Source organism: Ixodes scapularis, unplaced genomic scaffold, assembly GCF_016920785.2.
Source record: "Ixodes scapularis isolate PalLabHiFi unplaced genomic scaffold, ASM1692078v2 PGA_scaffold8__174_contigs__length_109621045, whole genome shotgun sequence".
Classification (NCBI taxonomy): Eukaryota; Metazoa; Arthropoda; class Arachnida; order Ixodida; family Ixodidae; genus Ixodes; species Ixodes scapularis.
Window position 1 is genome coordinate 61,479,172 of NW_024609883.1, and position 17,290 is coordinate 61,496,461.

The 17,290-nt window shown below is 47.9% G+C and overlaps 1 protein-coding gene across 1 annotated transcript; it reads left to right on the plus strand.

Moving 5' to 3' along the window:
- Positions 1-2,349: 2,349 nt before the first annotated feature.
- On the plus strand, positions 2,350-13,081 carry LOC115317728 (translation initiation factor IF-2). The gene is made up of 5 exons (XM_042286665.1): positions 2,350-2,771; positions 5,262-5,444; positions 8,727-9,194; positions 10,730-10,867; positions 12,054-13,081. Exons 1-5 carry the CDS (start codon positions 2,522-2,524, stop codon positions 12,272-12,274), a joined length of 1,260 nt encoding a protein of 419 aa, XP_042142599.1. The 5' UTR covers positions 2,350-2,521; the 3' UTR covers positions 12,275-13,081.
- The last annotated feature ends 4,209 nt before the right edge of the window (positions 13,082-17,290 follow it).

Consider the following 17,290-nt stretch of genomic DNA (forward strand, 5'->3'; position numbering starts at 1 on the left):
TCCGGGCACCTCCCCCTCGAAGCGGACGAGCAGGTCCCTTCCATGGTTGGCCCGGTGGGCCGCAATGACGCGGAAGGGAGACTCGACGTCCGCGAGGAAGGCGTCGACTCTGAGGTCCAGGTTTACATCAATCACTAGCCTCGTGGGACCCCTTTCATGGGTGGCGAGCAGCGCCTCCACCTCCATCTCTCCCAACCTCTTTATCGTGAGGAGACGGGACGCAGTCTCCTCGTCGGTAGTGTCCACCGTTACGATATTCCGCCTGAGGTTGATGCGGGTGGTGCAGGCCCTGCCCGCGATCAGACCGATGTCCCGCCCCACACTGAAGCGGTTAGCTCTTTTCAGGGCCGCCCGCTCTCTGGGCCGGAGCAGGACGGTCTAAGGGGTCGGCTGACCCGCGCCCCGGCGTGTCTCGACTTGCTTGCTGCCGTTCTGAAGGTGGAGGGGCACGGCACCGTTGCCCGCTCCTCCGCGTCCCTCATGCAGCCTCCCTGGCCTCCCTCCTCTGCAGACTTTCCTCCACGGGGGATGGAGATCGTCGCCGCAGTCGTCATCGCGCAGGTCCTCGAAGATGTTCACAGAGTGGAAACGGGGGTCGAGGGGGGCAGACGCGGAGCCTGCTGCCGCCGCGGACTCCGCCGGGACAGCGAGGGGCCGGGGGGCGATGTCTCTCCCCCTCTCCCCTCCCGGGCAAGATGAGGATTTGGGCGGGCACGGACGCCATCTTTGCCGCCCGATGCGGGAGAGCCGACCGGGGAGGGCTCCCCATTGTTCCTCATCGCCGCCATTACGGGAGCCGAGGCCGTGGTCTCTCCGCCCCGCCCGGGCTGGTCCGCCAACACGGCAGCGGCGGTCCCGGTGGGCCGCAGGCCGTCGGTCACAGAGCCCTGGGTGGCCCTCGGGGCCTTTTCCGGGGGCACGCGGCCCGGGTCCACGCCCCCAACTCCGTCGCAGCGGCACCCGAGAAATTCGCAAAGGTTCTCGTGGACCTCGATCTAGCTGAGGGCCCGGAACGGCACCGGGTCCCGGAAGGCAAGGGCCCGGTCGGGGACAGTGGTGTTCAGTTGCCTGGGGTGCTATGTTGCGCTTTTTGCACTCCCGGGAGACTTGGAAGAGGGAAGTGACGTCAACGACACAGCAATTGCAGATTGGATGTTGACAGAAGAAAACGAAATCAACACCCAATCTGCGTTTGCTGTGTCGTTGACGTCACTTCCCTCTCCCTAGTCTCCTGGGAGTGCAAAAAGCGCAACATAGCCCCCCTGGAGAACCCCTTCGTCTCCTGGCGAACGCGGGCCGCTACCAGCAGCCGAGCCCGAATCGCTGGCGAGGCGTTTGGGTCGACGAGGTCCTCCTGCTCCCCGGGCATCGATGTGGGCCCTGGGTCTTATACACCGTGCGCCTCAGAACTCCAACGGCGCCTCCGTCGCTCTCTTCAAGAAGAAGAAAAAAAAGAAGGGAAGGGGAAAAAAAAACAAAAAAAAAACTCGCACACAGTTTTTTTTGTTTGATTGTCCCACTGATTATTGAATTACGAAGTAGTAAAGTAAATCGCATCCCCAGGGGTGCCGAGGATGAAGACGGAAGAGCTCTTGCCGCATAGTCTCTGATGACACCTCACCAACAGCGTAAACTTCTAACCAGGGGGGTAAAGGTGGGTGAGGAGGAGTGGCAAATCCCGTGCGCCGACATCCTGGGTCCCGAGTGAACGATCGCAAAAGAGAGCGACAGAACACGAGAGAAAGAAAGCAACGTTGCCATGGTAAACACGAAGAGTGAAAACTCTCAGCATATAAACAGTGATAATTTAACGTTGTAAACTAAATTCTGAGCTATTCTAACGCTTATAAAAAGCAATAAAGTCATTACGCTGCATTAACTTCCCTTCTGTCGAAATCTCGGAAATCTGGTGGTTGCGCAGTTTCGTATTCCTCAACCGCGCCCAGCCGCGCCCCACCAGCGAAGCCGGGTATATGGTTTAGTTTAGCGTTAACGCGAGGCCGTACATCTGCGCGCTATGCAAAAAGAAACCTTCGAAAAGAACGCGAGTATCTTTCCACCGGTAAGTTCGTGGATTGTTGAAGTTCACGAAACTGCTCTGATGATGTAACCGTGTTTGGGACCCAGAGGGTCTGCCTGCATGGTCCGCCGCTTGCGGCAGCCAGAATGTATGGGAAAATGGCGGACCTTTTCCTCTAGATTTAGTATATGATCTCTATGCTTCTAACCGCGGTCGAAATCGCGCGCCGCCCTGGAGCGATCAAACCGAGCCATATACGGCTCTGAACCGAGCCGCACCAGCGAGACGCCATCTTTCCTCCCAGCGGAAGAGGAAGTGCAGAAGTGACCACTAGCTAGATCCAGAATCCAAAGGGGGAATTTGAACAATCCAATCCAATCCTGCATACTGCACAGTATGGTCGGTATGGTCGTGTGGTTTACTCGGTTATCGTTACTCGGCGGCGTGTGGGCTAGTATATATTACGTACTGTGATATCCACTATGGTCCTGGGAGATCAATATGCCACGCGTTAAATTATCCGACAAAGAGCGCCGCGAACGTAGGCGTCTGGCTGAACAGGCTAGACGTGCTGCCAAACGAACTTCAATGACTGAAGACCAGAGACGCGAGCGGAGACGACAAGCTCAACGGGTCAGGCGAGCTGATGAACGGGCTGCACGAGCTTCTAGGATTACAACTGAAGACCAGCGACGTGAGCAAAGACGTCAAGCTCAAAAAGCCAGGCGAGCAGCTCAGCGTGAAGCCAGGGGTAATCAAAATGGATTGCAAACTGCTAGGCAATTGTGCTGCATACGTGAAACGTTCGAGCATCATAAACGTTTAGCAAGTTTCACCTTGAGCGAATGACGTTTTAGCGAACAGCGGTTATTTGAGGGAATCGACGTTTTAGCCAACGTTGGTTTTATTAAACGACTGGGGCGCGCGCATTACATTCGATCAACTGAGTGCCACCCGAGTTTCGTGTATGGTACACAATCGCCGAGCAATGTTTTTAAACAAATTAATGCAGGTATTTACATAGAGCAATGCTATTGGGGAGGAGATCAGAGTATGGCGCCCCAAGCGGTTACTTTTAGAACTACACGGATGGGGACAACAAATAAAATGACTCAACGCTCGGCTGACATAACCGAACGCGGTGTCAGCGTTCGGCTGAAGTTCGTGTTCTCTGGTGAAGGGGAGGAGGGGCTCTTTTGTTACCACTCCGTCCTGCATGAACAATGCAGCATGCACGGTGCCCAGCTCAGCACAAAAGCCGGAGTGGGTCAAGCTCGCATTCTCCGACGACTGTTTTCGGGAGAGATCCGGCATTTAACATCACTTTGTTTATTGTTCGTATTTTTACATTACACTGTGCCCCATGCGTATAAAACTTATGGGCATGTGCACAGGCTTTGTGTTGAGTAAACACTGAGGTGTGGGGACGGACGGACGATGGATGGACGGACGAATACGGCTGAGCCCTTTGGATCGGGCGGTAGCTTACGCCACCTAGCCATTTTGTTTTCCCATTTAAGCTTAGAATATTTAAATGTGAAATCTATATCCACTCGGCAGTGCAAAGAAAGTGAAACTATGAAACCCCCTTGCCATCAGTGAATAAGAAAATACCTAGTTTTCTCTCGATTTCTGCCACCATTCACTTAATCTTTGCTTGGTAATCTCTACAGTCTTGAAATCCACTCTCCCTTTGCTGTCTCTAAAACCCAATGACTTTATTAAATCTATGTTGTCTTCGGTAGGCATAGGGTGAAGCCCTTTACAGTAGAGTATCAAGTGCTCAGCCGTCTCGTCCTCCTCTCCACAAGCAGTGCACACTGTATCCATTTCCTGGTACTTCACTCTGTATGGTCTGGTTCGCAGAACACCCGTCCTCGCCTCAAACAGCAATAAGCTTCCCCTAGAATTGTCATAAATGCTTTCTTTGGCAATAACTCTTTTGTTTAATCTATAGCTTTCCAGAGCCGTCTGGTCAAATTTCACATCATTCTTGTGTCGCAGAATTCTTTGATGGGGGGGGGGGGGGGGGTACTTTGCCTCGCCAATGTAAGTTACATTACATTCATGCGATTTGTATATTAAAAAAAGTGATCAAAGATTGCGACACTTGCCCTTGTAGCAGAACGACGGATGGCGCTACCAAGCCTTGCTGAAAATGGTAGAATGAGGGACGGCACTTCTCAGTCACTCGCGAGTGATGAGTTCCTGCGCGGACGAGCGGGACTGATAGGCCGCTCGTTTATGCGGGAACCCATCGCTCGTGAGTGGCTGACAAGCGCTGTTTGTTGTTCGACCATGTTCAGCAAGGTTCGGTAGCGCCATCTCTCGTTCTGCTAGAAAGGTAAGTGTAGCAATTGGTGATCGCTTCCTTGATATGCAAATCGGCAGTGCATACGGCCAAGAAGGTTGTTCTTTGTCAATTTTTGTTACCTGCCCTCCTTGTTTTCCAGTAAATGTGGTTTCTGGGATGTTTGTTATGAACATGTGGTCAGTTAAAGTCGTGTTCAAAGACTACACTATTCCCAAATTATATAAATAGCATAATACATTACCAGAAAAAAATTGCATCAGGTACAAAAAAAACAACTTGGATGATAATAGACCTTTTCCCAAGTTACCAAAGCAATAAAGAATGCTAGGGATGCAGGTGCACATGCTGCACATGCTTGCCTTATCGGTACAAAAGGTTCGGAGTAAATGTCCAAAATAAGGTGTAGATGAAAGCATATGCAGTGCTATTCTTGGGTTTTTGCATTAGAAAAGTTTGTGCTGCAGGCATCAGCATATACATCATGTGTAACTAAACTTGCAGCATGTTTAATTTGGCAAATTCGAATCGCAGAAGTCGCTGCATTTCGCCGGAGTATGTGTATTCAGCGCACTCTTTCCCAAATGTCAAAAAGAAAACAAGACAACTCTGTCTTGGCTGCCAAGACCCTAGCTGTGCACAGCTGAGAATGACCTTTACCAAACTCAATATCGAAAAAAAAGACAGTTTCGTTATAGAAGGTTGCAACATAAGCTGAAGAAAAGCCTCTTCCCTCGGAGCCCTCTGCTCACCATGGTTGATGGTTTCCTTCTCTCTTCTAACCCCCTCTCCAGCATTCCCTCTGCTGAAGTGTCAAGAGCGGAGGGCATTGCGGAAAGAGCTTTCCCTATTAACCTGCGACAGACTGCAGAGAGTGCCGTGGCCAGTTGGCATAATCACGCTTGTGCCTTTTTCGGTCGATTGCTGCAGATTCGGCAATCCTGCAGGAGAGAGCACAGTTGATGGTAGAGCCTCCTGCAGCAGCGGTTCCCTTCGTACCCCCCAGCGGAAACCCCCTACAAGGTGTGGACAGCAATAGACACCCGCCCCCGGCGTCCAAGCGATCCCGAGCGGTGTCAACGGGGCAACCGCACATTCTGCAGCCCTGCGAAGGTGGGAATTTGCTACTCTGCAGTGATCACTAGGTACCCTTCATGTGCGTAGGTACAAGCAATTCACCATAACGCCCCGGAGAGAATGCAACTTTACACACAGAAGAGCGATCAAAACGCCGGCTGTTACTCATGTATGGTGCTACCGGAAACCGATATATGGTGATAAGGCAAACCTGCACTCTACAGTTCTGTTTCTTGCTCTCAGAGGCTGGTTCACACACGTCTGTTTGAATGTGGTCGACTGCGCACCAAGTACCTGTAATGACTTACGACGTGGGAAGACACTGGCGCCGTCTGTTAGGTAGTCCTGTAACCCTGAGGATTTTGCGTCATTTGCGAGATCATATCTACTCACTGTCTATGAGAAATGGTCTCTCAACAAAATTATTTTGAGGCTATCGTGGAGGAATGATAGTTAAACTATACGGAGTTGGGAGGTGTCCCCGTGCCTATTGAGAGATGGCACCATTGTGCTCTTGTGAGCTTTGCAAGTGATCCTAGTTCGGTCACAGTTGAATGCAAACATGTGAACCAGCCATTAAGATTGTTGTTGCATGTGATTTCATCAATCAGGTGGTCAGTGTTTCGCCACCTTTTTGCCCGGCACCCAGCAATAGGGTAGGCTTGGTCATGTTGAGCGACCCAGAAATTCTAGAGTTTTATTTATTTATTTATTTATTTCAATACCTTCAAGGCCACACGGCATTACAGAAGGGAGTGGGGGAAAAACAAAAGTACAAAAAATAGAATTCAACACATATTAGTTAACATAATAGTTTTCAATGGCAGACTTGAATGCAGGAGCGTCTGTGATTGTGGCGATGAAGGTGGGCAGGTGGTTCCAGTCATTAGTAGTTCTTGGGATAAAAGAATCAAAAAAGAGCTTCGTGCGACTGAAAGGAACGTTGACTTTATGGTGATGATCATTTCGATGGGATACATACGATGGTTCAGAAAAAAGCTCTTCACTTAGATGCTGGTTGTGATGATAAATTTTGTGAAATAAGGACAAACGAGATAATTTTCTACGCAATGAAAGATTCGAAAGATGTAAAGTTAGTTTCATGGATGATACACTGGAAAAACGCGAGAAATTAGACAAAATAAAACGTGCGCCACGATTTTGTACGGATTCAATTTGATTAATTAGAAATTCATGGCCTGGGTCCCACACCGAACTCGCATACTCAAGCTTGGATCTAACGAGGGTCTTGTACAGTAGTAGTTTTAATGATGAAGGAGCTCTTGAGAAGTTGCGGCGTAAGTAACCTAGCATGCGATTAGCGTTGTTAGCAATAAAATTAATGTGAGTTTGCCAGGAGAGGTCAGATGTTATATGGACACCTAGCTACTTGTACGAAGTCACCTGCTCAAGAACAGAACCAATGTTGTATTGAGGAAAGTTAGTACAGGCAGCTTTCCGTGAAATTCTCATTACTTTACATTTACTGGCATTAAGGCGCATTTTCCAGACGTCACACCAGTTAGTAATGGAATTTAGGTCAGTCTGAAGAAAAGACGTATCAGTATCAGAATAGATTACACGATAAATGACACAATCATCTGCAAACAACCTTATGGATGACTGGACATTGTTAACGAGGTCATTTATGTATATGAGGAAAAGAAGGGGGCCGAGGACGGAACCTTGCAGCACACCCGAAGTAACAGGGCAGGGGAATTTCGAAGCACCTGGAAAAGTCTGGGAATCGTCTGGGAAATCGTCAAAAAGTCAGCCAAGCCAGGGAAAATGAGCGATGTGTGTGGTGCAGTTACATGAGGCAAGACAGGAGTTGTAGCGTGCAGTGGCATGGATGGCCTTGCACTGAGGTCAACAGTTGTCCACGGCATCACTAGGCAACGTAAGTCGTTGCCCGATTCACCGAATTAAACGGGAACAAAATGAACGGCTCCTGCAACCCCATCCTTGACATTTTCTTCTTTTTGCAATGACCGGGGAATCTATAGTCGAAAAATTCTGGCAAAATCTGGGAAAGTAAGGAACATGAGAGAGGCAGTTTGATAAACACCCTGTCAGAGTTTACCTAGTATGCAGTGTTTGGGTGGTGATCCTCCAGCAACTTTTCAGCACTCTCAGGGGTGTGACATCTGCGCCAATTGCGCCATTTTTATACAAACCCAATTTTCTGCACTTAGTTGCGCAAAAACGCGAAATCTGTCGAAATTGCGCCACACTGCGCCAAAGTAACTCAAAAACTAAAAAAAAAAAGTTAGCGGCGACGCTAGAATCAGTGGGAAACGAGAGCTTGGTTGGCAACATTCAATCTCGTCGTAGTAAAAGTTTAAAAAAATCTAAAAATAATGCCAATTTTTTGTTTACATCTATTGCGGCTGCACAAGAGACTCAAAACTCAAATTAGTTGCATTGTTTTGTGCAAGAAATGCTTATGAAAGAATGTTTTACTATTGCAAAGTTTGTCGCTTGCATACACGTGATGAACACCGCCGATCGGCATGCCGCGTGAATGTTTGTTCAGTGAAAGCATGTTTCTAACACCGCTACATCCTCTTCAGTAGTGAAAAGAAAAAAAAAAGTCAACAAGAAAATAGAAAAAAACGATCAGGCACAACGAGCTAGCAGGCTAAAGAGACGACGAAAAGTGATGCTGGGGAAGCAGGAAAGCCGGCAATCGCGTTGGCAAATACTTTGGCGTCGGGCCAAATTGGGCGCTTTGCCAATCATAAGAAATGGGCTCTTGTGCAACTTTCTTGTCTGGTGCATGCACGCGCCCGCTCGTGCACGGCGCGCTATCAACGCGGGTCGAGGCGGCGTTCGTGGTTGGTGTGGACGGCACACGAACACAGAGTTCGAAATGGACGCTCTACAGACATCTGTGTGCATCGTTCCAGCAAATCTTTTATTCACTCATTGGCTTTTTCTCAAAATTTGCACAACCTTACCAACAGCAGTCATGACATTCCAGGAGGAGCAGGATCACTGTGATTAATGCGAAAGCATTAACTGTCCCATGGAGCCAAGCCGGCGTTTTCTGTAGCAGTGTAAAAGAACACCTAAATTTCCATTGGCTAAGCTAAACGGTACTTAATTCCCATTGGCTATGACACGTTATGTGACTCCATAGCAACGGCGTCATCAATGCTAAGGAGCCAGCCGAAGTGCTGGTGGCACAGCAGGAAGGGAGGATGCGGGAATGTGCTGGCCTGTCGTTAGGCCTAACGTAAAGCTTCGAGGTTTAACGTCGTCAACCGATACCCTCAGCTAGGGCCATGATGGTGATGAGAGGAAACGTGATTTCAGCACGCGCCGTGCCGAGCTTCGCACTCCCGCTGCTGCCTCACCCAGCGGCGCAGCAGTCACCAGCGAGCCAGGGCTGTCTGCGCGGCGCATCGCCGCACCCCATGCCGGCGCTGCGGCCGCTTCTGCTCTCCTCGGTGCCGAGGAACATGGCGGCGCCTGAAGCATCCATATCGTCGACGGCCGCCCCCGCGGCCGTAGCGAAACCTGGCCCTCCGCGTCAGTACACCGCAGACGAACTAAGGGAGCGGAAGAATGCAGCAAAAAGAGCGAAGAGGAAGGCAGCCAAATCCACCATCGTTGTCAAGTCTCCAAATATACAGCGGGCAGAACGAGCAGCGGCACAACGTGCTGGGAGACGGATCTTGCCCATTCGAAAGCGGGAGGCGGAAGCAGATTTGAAACCAAAGCTTCTTAATCGGCAAGAAGCATCTCTATTTTCAGCGGCCGCAACCTCGGAAGTAGCGAAATGTGAGCAAAACTCGAAAACATTACTTGCAGTGCAAAACTCGAATGAGCACACAGCGGCATTCAGTTAGACATTAATGCTTTCGCATTCACAACTCGTAAGAAGTGCTTAGGTGTCCTCAGAACTTTTTAATTATGCCGTCTCTCAGCTTTTAAGGTACTCTTTGAGAACAGAAAGAAAAAAAAAAGTTAATACTACACTGAACGCAGTCTTGTCCACCATGATGCCCAACAACATATTGCAAATAGGCACAGTTGTAATGACTGCGCACAGCACGAAAAGCGGAAATGTTGAAATCATGTGACTGTTTGCACGCCTTTCATTGGTGATAGCAGATGCCGACTTTGACGTCGGCGCCAGGGGCGCGCTTTTTTTCTGGCTTGGCGAGAAACTGGCGCGTTGACGAAACCGAGTGCGCACGTGTCGAAAATGACGTCGCGTCGACATTGATGCGTGCAAACCGTGCACAAAAACTCTCCATGTGGGTCACGTTTAAGAGCGTGAGCATTCAGCCTCCTGCCTAATACAAGTGCTGCCATGAGCTCGAACTAGAACTTGCAGGGGTTTGCCACAAATGTGGTGCATTGCTGGCAGGCACCGCAGATCAACGGGAGTGCATGAAGGCACGCTGCTGGCGTGTTCTACTTTCACGAAACCTTGGATGAAAGCCATGTTCACAAAACCAGAAATGAAACGACGGAAGTGCGAACATAACCTCGAGGAAACTTTTTAGCTGCCGTGCGTTAGCGGGCCGAGGAGAGGATTTCGCTCCCAGTTTATCTGGGACAGGACTGATGCTGTTGTGTGTGGTTGAATGGTCTAGAGCCTTTCATTCAAGGGGATGCTTTTCTGTTTAATTGCAAACCTCCTTTAGCAATCTACAATAAGGCCTTGAACAGTCGGGCAACATGCTCTTAAACGTTGAAGAGAACACAATAGCATGATATAGATAACAGTGACTTGTATGCCATCTTTGCCTTTGAAAAATGAAGTAAATCAGTTACAAAACCCAAGCGATAAAAGATTACATTCGTGCCCCTTAAAAAAACTTGAAAGCTGGTCCGAGATTTTCAGATTTTGACATAAAAACCTTCCAGTGCCTGATCTTAGGTCCACCAAAACAAAGTACTGACCCCCGTACAAGTTTTGCTAGGCAAAGGGTAGCTCTCTTTACAAGTGACATCATTCAGGTTGCCATAGTTGTCGCAAAAACAAATATACCCATTCTTGGTTTTTAACTAATACAAGGAAAAGGACCCAGTTACCTGCGAATCAGGCATGCAGGCCATGTACAAACAACTAAGTAAAATAAAGGCAACAATGATTTGATGACTTCCCATTGTTTGTAACTGCCCTCAAGTTCCTATGCTCCCAAGTTCTCCATGCTCTTAAACTTTTTAGTTTTGTGCTAGTAATAGGTGGTATAAGAAAACCTTCACTTAGAAACCCTGTAGCCCTCTAGAGTTCTCTCATGTTTACGTTGTCTTCTTTTGCGTTTGCATTTAATGCCGTTGACACTGTTCTTACATTTTTTTAGACATTGAAGAGACAGGTGGCGAGGAGTCCATCTGCCTGTTGAGATTCTCCAAGGACTTCCACTTCCGATGTTGTTCCTGTGCCTTTGTCACGAGTGGTCGGTGGAGCATAACCACGCATCTCCTCGCCTATGCTGCAGGTAAATTGGCCACGCATGAATGTAATTTCGAGTATTTGAGGATGCGCGGGGCTCGTACATTGAATTATAACAATGAATTGGGGATCTCAAAAAGCATTTTAGTGCCCCTTTAAGTCTGCCCTTTAAGTGTGCAATAATTTTTTAAACCATTGGACGAGCTGCGATTTGACCTAACCTTGGGGGCTATATTTCTCAATCGATTCGGTGGCAAGAATATTGAAACTGGTTTCTTGTTGACATATTGCAATCACAATACATACATGTGGAGTGATCACTGCTATTTTGCTGAACCAACCTTACAAAGAAGTGGGGTGCATTCAATATAGCAGGGGACTCAAACTTGTTCCGAATGCGGCCTGCGGTCCGTTCGGACGCAGACCGCAGACAACTGGCTGCGACACCCTGTTCCCATGTTGTGGGCGCTAGAAATGGCATGTGCCAAAATGATCTCATGTCGCCAATTTATTTTGTCTCGAGAGATAGTTCTGCTCTTGTAACATATTTACATAGTTGGTACTATTCTATTTTCATTTGGCTTGTGTCTCGTTTTAATTTTTGCATCCCAGATTTTTGTCATGGTAGTCACCTGTACTATTCCGCTACTAGGCCGCAAGCATGAGCGCTTCGCTCAAGGATTCACCTCGGCTACCCAAATTCTCGCTCAGCAAAACGACTATCACCATTAAGCTACAAGTATTTTCTCGGACTGCTGCTATAAAGCTCGCCAGGAAAGCAACAACTGTCATATGAAGAGATTTTCTTTTTTTAGACATGTTGAGCTTGATTAATTCCAGAGTGAATTGATCAACGGAAACAACAGTTTTGTGCTTGCTCTCGTACAAACTGTTCTATTTTAATTCTTGTCATCACATCAGGCAAGGGCCCAAAGTAGTCCTGTACACATATCAAAGCTAAAGATGTCAGTAACAAAACTGCAAGTTTACAAGAAAAGGGAGGCACGAGGTCCTCTCTCTGAAAAATCTCTTGACCCCCTCCCCTCTTTTTCTTAGGTTAGCCCTCAAGCTTTTAGGGGTGGGCTACCTGGCCCCCTCACTCAAATGGGTTTGAGTCCCCTGCAGTATAGTATGCAAACTAAGAAAGAAAACTGATATTAGGAGGTGCAACTTATAAAGTGGAAAGTATGGCGGTTTTTGTGGTATTATAGATGATCATGTCTTTGTTTTAGGCCTTGGATGCCAGATTTGGAAAGAAACAAGCAATCCAACAAAAACTGTAGAGGACTCTTGGTTCAGCTGCTGTTTTTGCGGCCATTCCTCGGGAGACCAGCGTGCCATAATCGGCCACCTCATCGCCCACTCTGCAGACCGACTGACTATCCTGGCGCCTGCACTGCGTGGACCCCTTTTTCAGGGGGCGAGGCTGGAGTCAGCACACCGTGGCTCATAACAGTAGAGCATCTTTTGAGTGTCCGCCATTGAAAAGCAGCATTCTTCACAAACGACAGACTTGGCAGTCACGCTCGGAAGCATGCCAGGGGAATGCCATACAGGTGTCGCCTCTGTTCCACGTCATTCGGTCTATGGTGCGCACCGAGCCATCACGTCGAAAGGCATGCATGTAGCAGGCCTTTGGAGTGTCCCACTAGTCCGACGCCCTTCTTTGAAAAGGGGCCCCGCCTGGCACACAAGGACACACGCCGCAAATGGGCTTTTCAAGTGCGAGGAATGTCGTAAATCATTCATTCACAAATCCACTCTGTCCAGCACATTCGAATGCACGTGTGAATCCTTACAAGTACCTGCAGTGCTCTAAATCACTAATTCGCAGTTTCAGCTTGACCAAGTATTCAAAAGTGCAGGGACGAAAGGCCTTAGCAGGGTCCAGTGATATCATAAGGCAGAGATTCTCAAATGTTTCGGTTTCAAAGAGTGCCCATCTCTCGATCGTTAGCCAGGAGACCCTTCCCTTTCTCGGTACTGATGCAATAATTCAGTGCAGAACCCTTATGACTTTATAAACGGTAACGCACGCGTTAAGGAGTGTTTGACCGATATCTTGATATCTATGCATCAATGAATGACCGAGATCTTCTAAAACAGTGTTTAAACTTGTAGTATGCCATCTGTACACCAGATGGTGCTTCGAGTTATAGTGTGATGATACGAGATGGCGCCACGTGCCCGACAGCGGCACCCGCCGTTTCCGGATGCTTTGTAATATATTGTAAATAGACAGTCTTGTTCCAAACTCCGATCTGGTCCGACGTGTTTTCTCTCGTCGGTATGTCCGCCTGTCCCAAGCCCTCGACGTCCTTTGTCCCACGCACCACGCCATGTAAGCCCTTTCACTTTTTTCACAATGCCTTCCAAGGCCCTGCTTTTTCTTAGCTTTCCATGTGGATGATGGATGGATGGATGATAATGGCTGCACCCTTTGTAACCGGCAGTAGCTTGCACCACCTAGCCTAAAAACAATAACAAATACCGGATTTCCGCTTTCAAGCCAATGCATTTCTCTATCACCAGATCATTAAGATGATTGCCCGGCGGATCTCCCCACGTTTCCATACTGGCCATCCGTGACCACTGCATTTTGGACGACAGGGTGTTTTTTTCCGTTTTTTTTATTGCGAGGCTAGGTTCAGACTCCGTGCCAGAGATGAGTGGTGGACACGCCGGCATATTGGCGTTCGGTTGTTTTAAATTTTTGCAACATGGCAACAGCTTTATTTCTAAAGCCGCCGCACAGCGTTTACACTAACGCTTCGATCCAACTTTGGATGGCTCGCATAAATCGGGCTCCTAACATATCGCGCTAGCATCTGCTACAGAGCTGCCGGAAGGTGGTGGAAGCTTTCACTAAAATTGTGGAAAGATTGGTTCACCCGAGTAAATTGTAAAAAATCAAAACTATGTTTTTTATATACTTTGCATGTACACTTAAATAATATTTTGTGTCAATGGGATGCTTGTTTGGGCCGAATGAAGTGAAGAAAAGGTAAGCCAATTGTATTTTCTTTCCATTTCACCGATTTTTCAGTAATAAATGCCAGAATAGCCCAGAACGAAAAGCCCAGCTGCACCGCCCCGGGTGCAGCGCTCGGGAGGTGCAGCTGGGCAGTGAAAAGGGAAAAAGGGGCGGGTCACTGTTCCAGGTTCCGCTGACCCTAGTGAAGCCACTGCGCATACTCCCAAGCTTCCGAAGGCTCTGCAAGTCCAAATGCCTATTGGAAAAAGAAAATATGCCCACCAACCTGCCATCAGAGGCATGTATGGAGTGGGACCTGGGTGGGCACTTGTATCCTTCTAAAGCTTTCTATGCCCTCATCCAGACTCTAAAGGACTGACTGACACATACATTCAGCAAACCGAGACTACACACACAGTAGGTCAAGGAGATTGTTCATGGCCTCGGGCAGGTACCAAGTGTGGGCTGCTCCGGGCATTCACATGCCTTGACATAGGCGGTTGTCAAGTTCTAAATCAAAAGGCTAAAGGCAAAGAGGACAAAGCCATGTGTAGTTTAGGAGGTCGCACCAGAGAACAAATATTGTAAATAAAACTCATCCTTGATTGAGTGTGGTATAGCTTTTCTGTAGCACAAAGAATGGCCCCGCCACTACTGTGATTTTGAATGATAGTTCGTGCTTGTGCATATTACTTCTCCGAAGCAGAACCCGAGGTCTGTGAACTGGTAATTTAACTATATAAGTACTAGTTCCGCTACCTGATCATGTGCAAAAGCTCCTTATACAAAAATGTCAAAGGGCATTAATTAATCCGACGGGTGTGGGAGGCCAAACTGTCGTAATCCCTTTCATTGCTTATTTGAGGATAAAATATAGAGTTGTGGGTGCTAGCTAGCTCCAGAGTTGTCACCTTCTGACCCCCTTTGGTAAAATAACGGATCTGTCCTAGTGGTCTTACATTTTCCAAAAATAACATCACATTAATACCTTATTAAAAGAATGATAAAGAGAAATATTCAAAGATTTTTTATAGTGGCCATATGGGATCAAATAAAAGCTTTCAGACACATTGTAATGAAGGCTATCAAGCACATCCTCAACGCCGATCATAGCTATGCGCACTTTCCAAAACGAAAACGAAAGGGAGTCCCAATAGGCGGTGATGAATAAACAAGCCCATTTATTCCGATTCCCTTCTTCCAACATCAAGTGGGCTTGCGCGAATGCGCTCTAAAGAGCTCCCAAGTGCCGCAAAGTAAACAAAGAGTACAATGTTGACAGCAGTAACAAAGAAATATAATGGTATAATATAACGTGCGCCGAATATCTGGTGAATTGGTCACTGATCTTGGTGCAAGCTATGTGTTGACAACCTAGAAGATACACTTCTCACTTGCTTAATCTCGCATACCCTTTCCTGGAAAGTTTCTTGCATCGTCGTCTCGTGGTCGTCTCTTATGCATAATGCAGAGGCTGGTGAAAGTGTCTGCAGCGTGCTGAAGACACGTTTTCTACTCTTTCGTTGTCATTCGCCGAAGATTTTCTGAACCCACGTGTAAGCTGCGGAACTACCCGTTGAGAATATGCGGAAATTTTTACAAAAGCGCAGTGCCGCAGGAAAAAGCCACAACTCGTTGAAAGCAAGTTTCGCCGGTCTCGCAGCGTGATCAAAGCTTCCTTGGCACGCTAAAGTGCTGCGTCTCTGTGCCTTCGCACACTTGAACACCGATCGTGAATCGTGACCGCGGCAAAATTTATGCTGCACGGTTTCAATGCTGGCCGGATAGCCAGTCATCTACTGTAGAGAAGAGGTTTCGCGAGTTTCAGACTTGCGTTGCTCGACGCAGTCTAATTTAGTAATTGCTGGTTAAATTACATTAACTTCAAGCCAAGAAGCTGAACGTGCACACCAGTGTCCCTGATAATTACACAACATGCGTGTCTGAAACGCCAATTTCCAAGCCTCAATCCCAAGGAGGTTACGAGTACTAGGAGGGGGCACGTTGCAATATTGGTGAAGCCTAGTCATAAAAAGTTTAAACGATGTTGTGGCCAACGTGACCGCAGATCTCTCTGGCAATTGGTGCGCGTGACATGTCGCGTGCGAGATGGATGGTTGCTGGTAGAAGGACTCCTTGCAGGCTTGCGCGCGCTCCGTCCGGTAGGTTTTATCAGATCAAAGGCTAGACCGGCTGGAGGAAGGCTAGCTGCGGTCACGTGATATGGTCATGTTGGCCTGGTAAGTGAGGAGGGTAAGGAGGAAAATCAGAAAGAGGAGAGGCGTCAAGGAAGCATGGCTCGTGGAGGCTATGCGGTCGACCCCTTCTATCCTCCTTGCTCAATCCGGAGTCGGGGACGGACGCCATGATAGATCCTTCATGGCTTGGCATTGAGACGGCTTAAAAATAACCTATTAAGAGCAAAAAAAAAAAAAAAGTTTGAAAAGTTAGTTATGTGTTTGATCATGCATTAACCTCATTCGCTGTTAATCTTATTTTATAATCTACGGAATATAAAATAAATTGTTGACCCGTTCAAGTAAGGAGAGCCTCCTAACCCCGGGCGAGGAATTCGGCGCTGTTGTAAAATAGTCTGTAAGAGTCCGTCGTGGGAATTGGCCCAACCGCCCAGTCGACCCCCGGTCACAGTCCGAGTTTCGCGGCGTTGACATTAGTGTCGCCACCACCGGCGGCGCTGTGAATAGCGTCGCCACCGGCAGCAGCGCTTTGGCGGTGGGGGGCTCTCATTAATATAAAAATACACATATGAAACTTTGTTTGCTAACAATAACTTCAACAAAACGTCTTCAACGTGCCATGAAAATAAAATGCAATTTATTTTATATATTAATTTCTGTCTATTTCTTTTTCAGTCTGAAACCAAAACTCCAAATCCACCGGGCGGAGGTTGCATGAGCAGTCAACTCGCTCGCCTTGCCGGCGACCCGGGCCTCGGCCCTCGGCGCCGCCGCTCTCCTCTCCCAAATTTGAAACTTCGTAACGGCAGTGTTGCTGTGCGGCTGTGCGTTGTAGCATGGTTTTGTTTACCCGATGGTCGTGCGAGCGTGGTTCCGCTCTCCGGCGTTCCACAAGCCTGTCGAACTCGATGGATATTTTTGGTGGAAACTTTAGAGACTGTTGAGGGATGCATTTGACGTGGCCATATCCAAATGGTGCACGAACACCGCTAATGCCAAGACCTACAAGTTTTTGTTTGTTTTTTCAACAAAAGACTGGTGAGTATGTACTTCCCGTACTCAGTTTTATTTGCTCAGCGAACTTAACCATTGAACTTTTGCTGCCCATACCTGTTAGTTTGCGGGTTGACCGTACTAGAGGCAGGCTCGATTCTCGCAGTAAAAACATGTGCTTTCTGATATTCCCCACAAAGTAAATCCCCGAACTACTACGGTTTTAATGAAGTCCAACTTTGATTAAAGCACAACTTTATAATTAAAGTATAACAATAGGGTTTAATTTTGAAAATGATCTCTG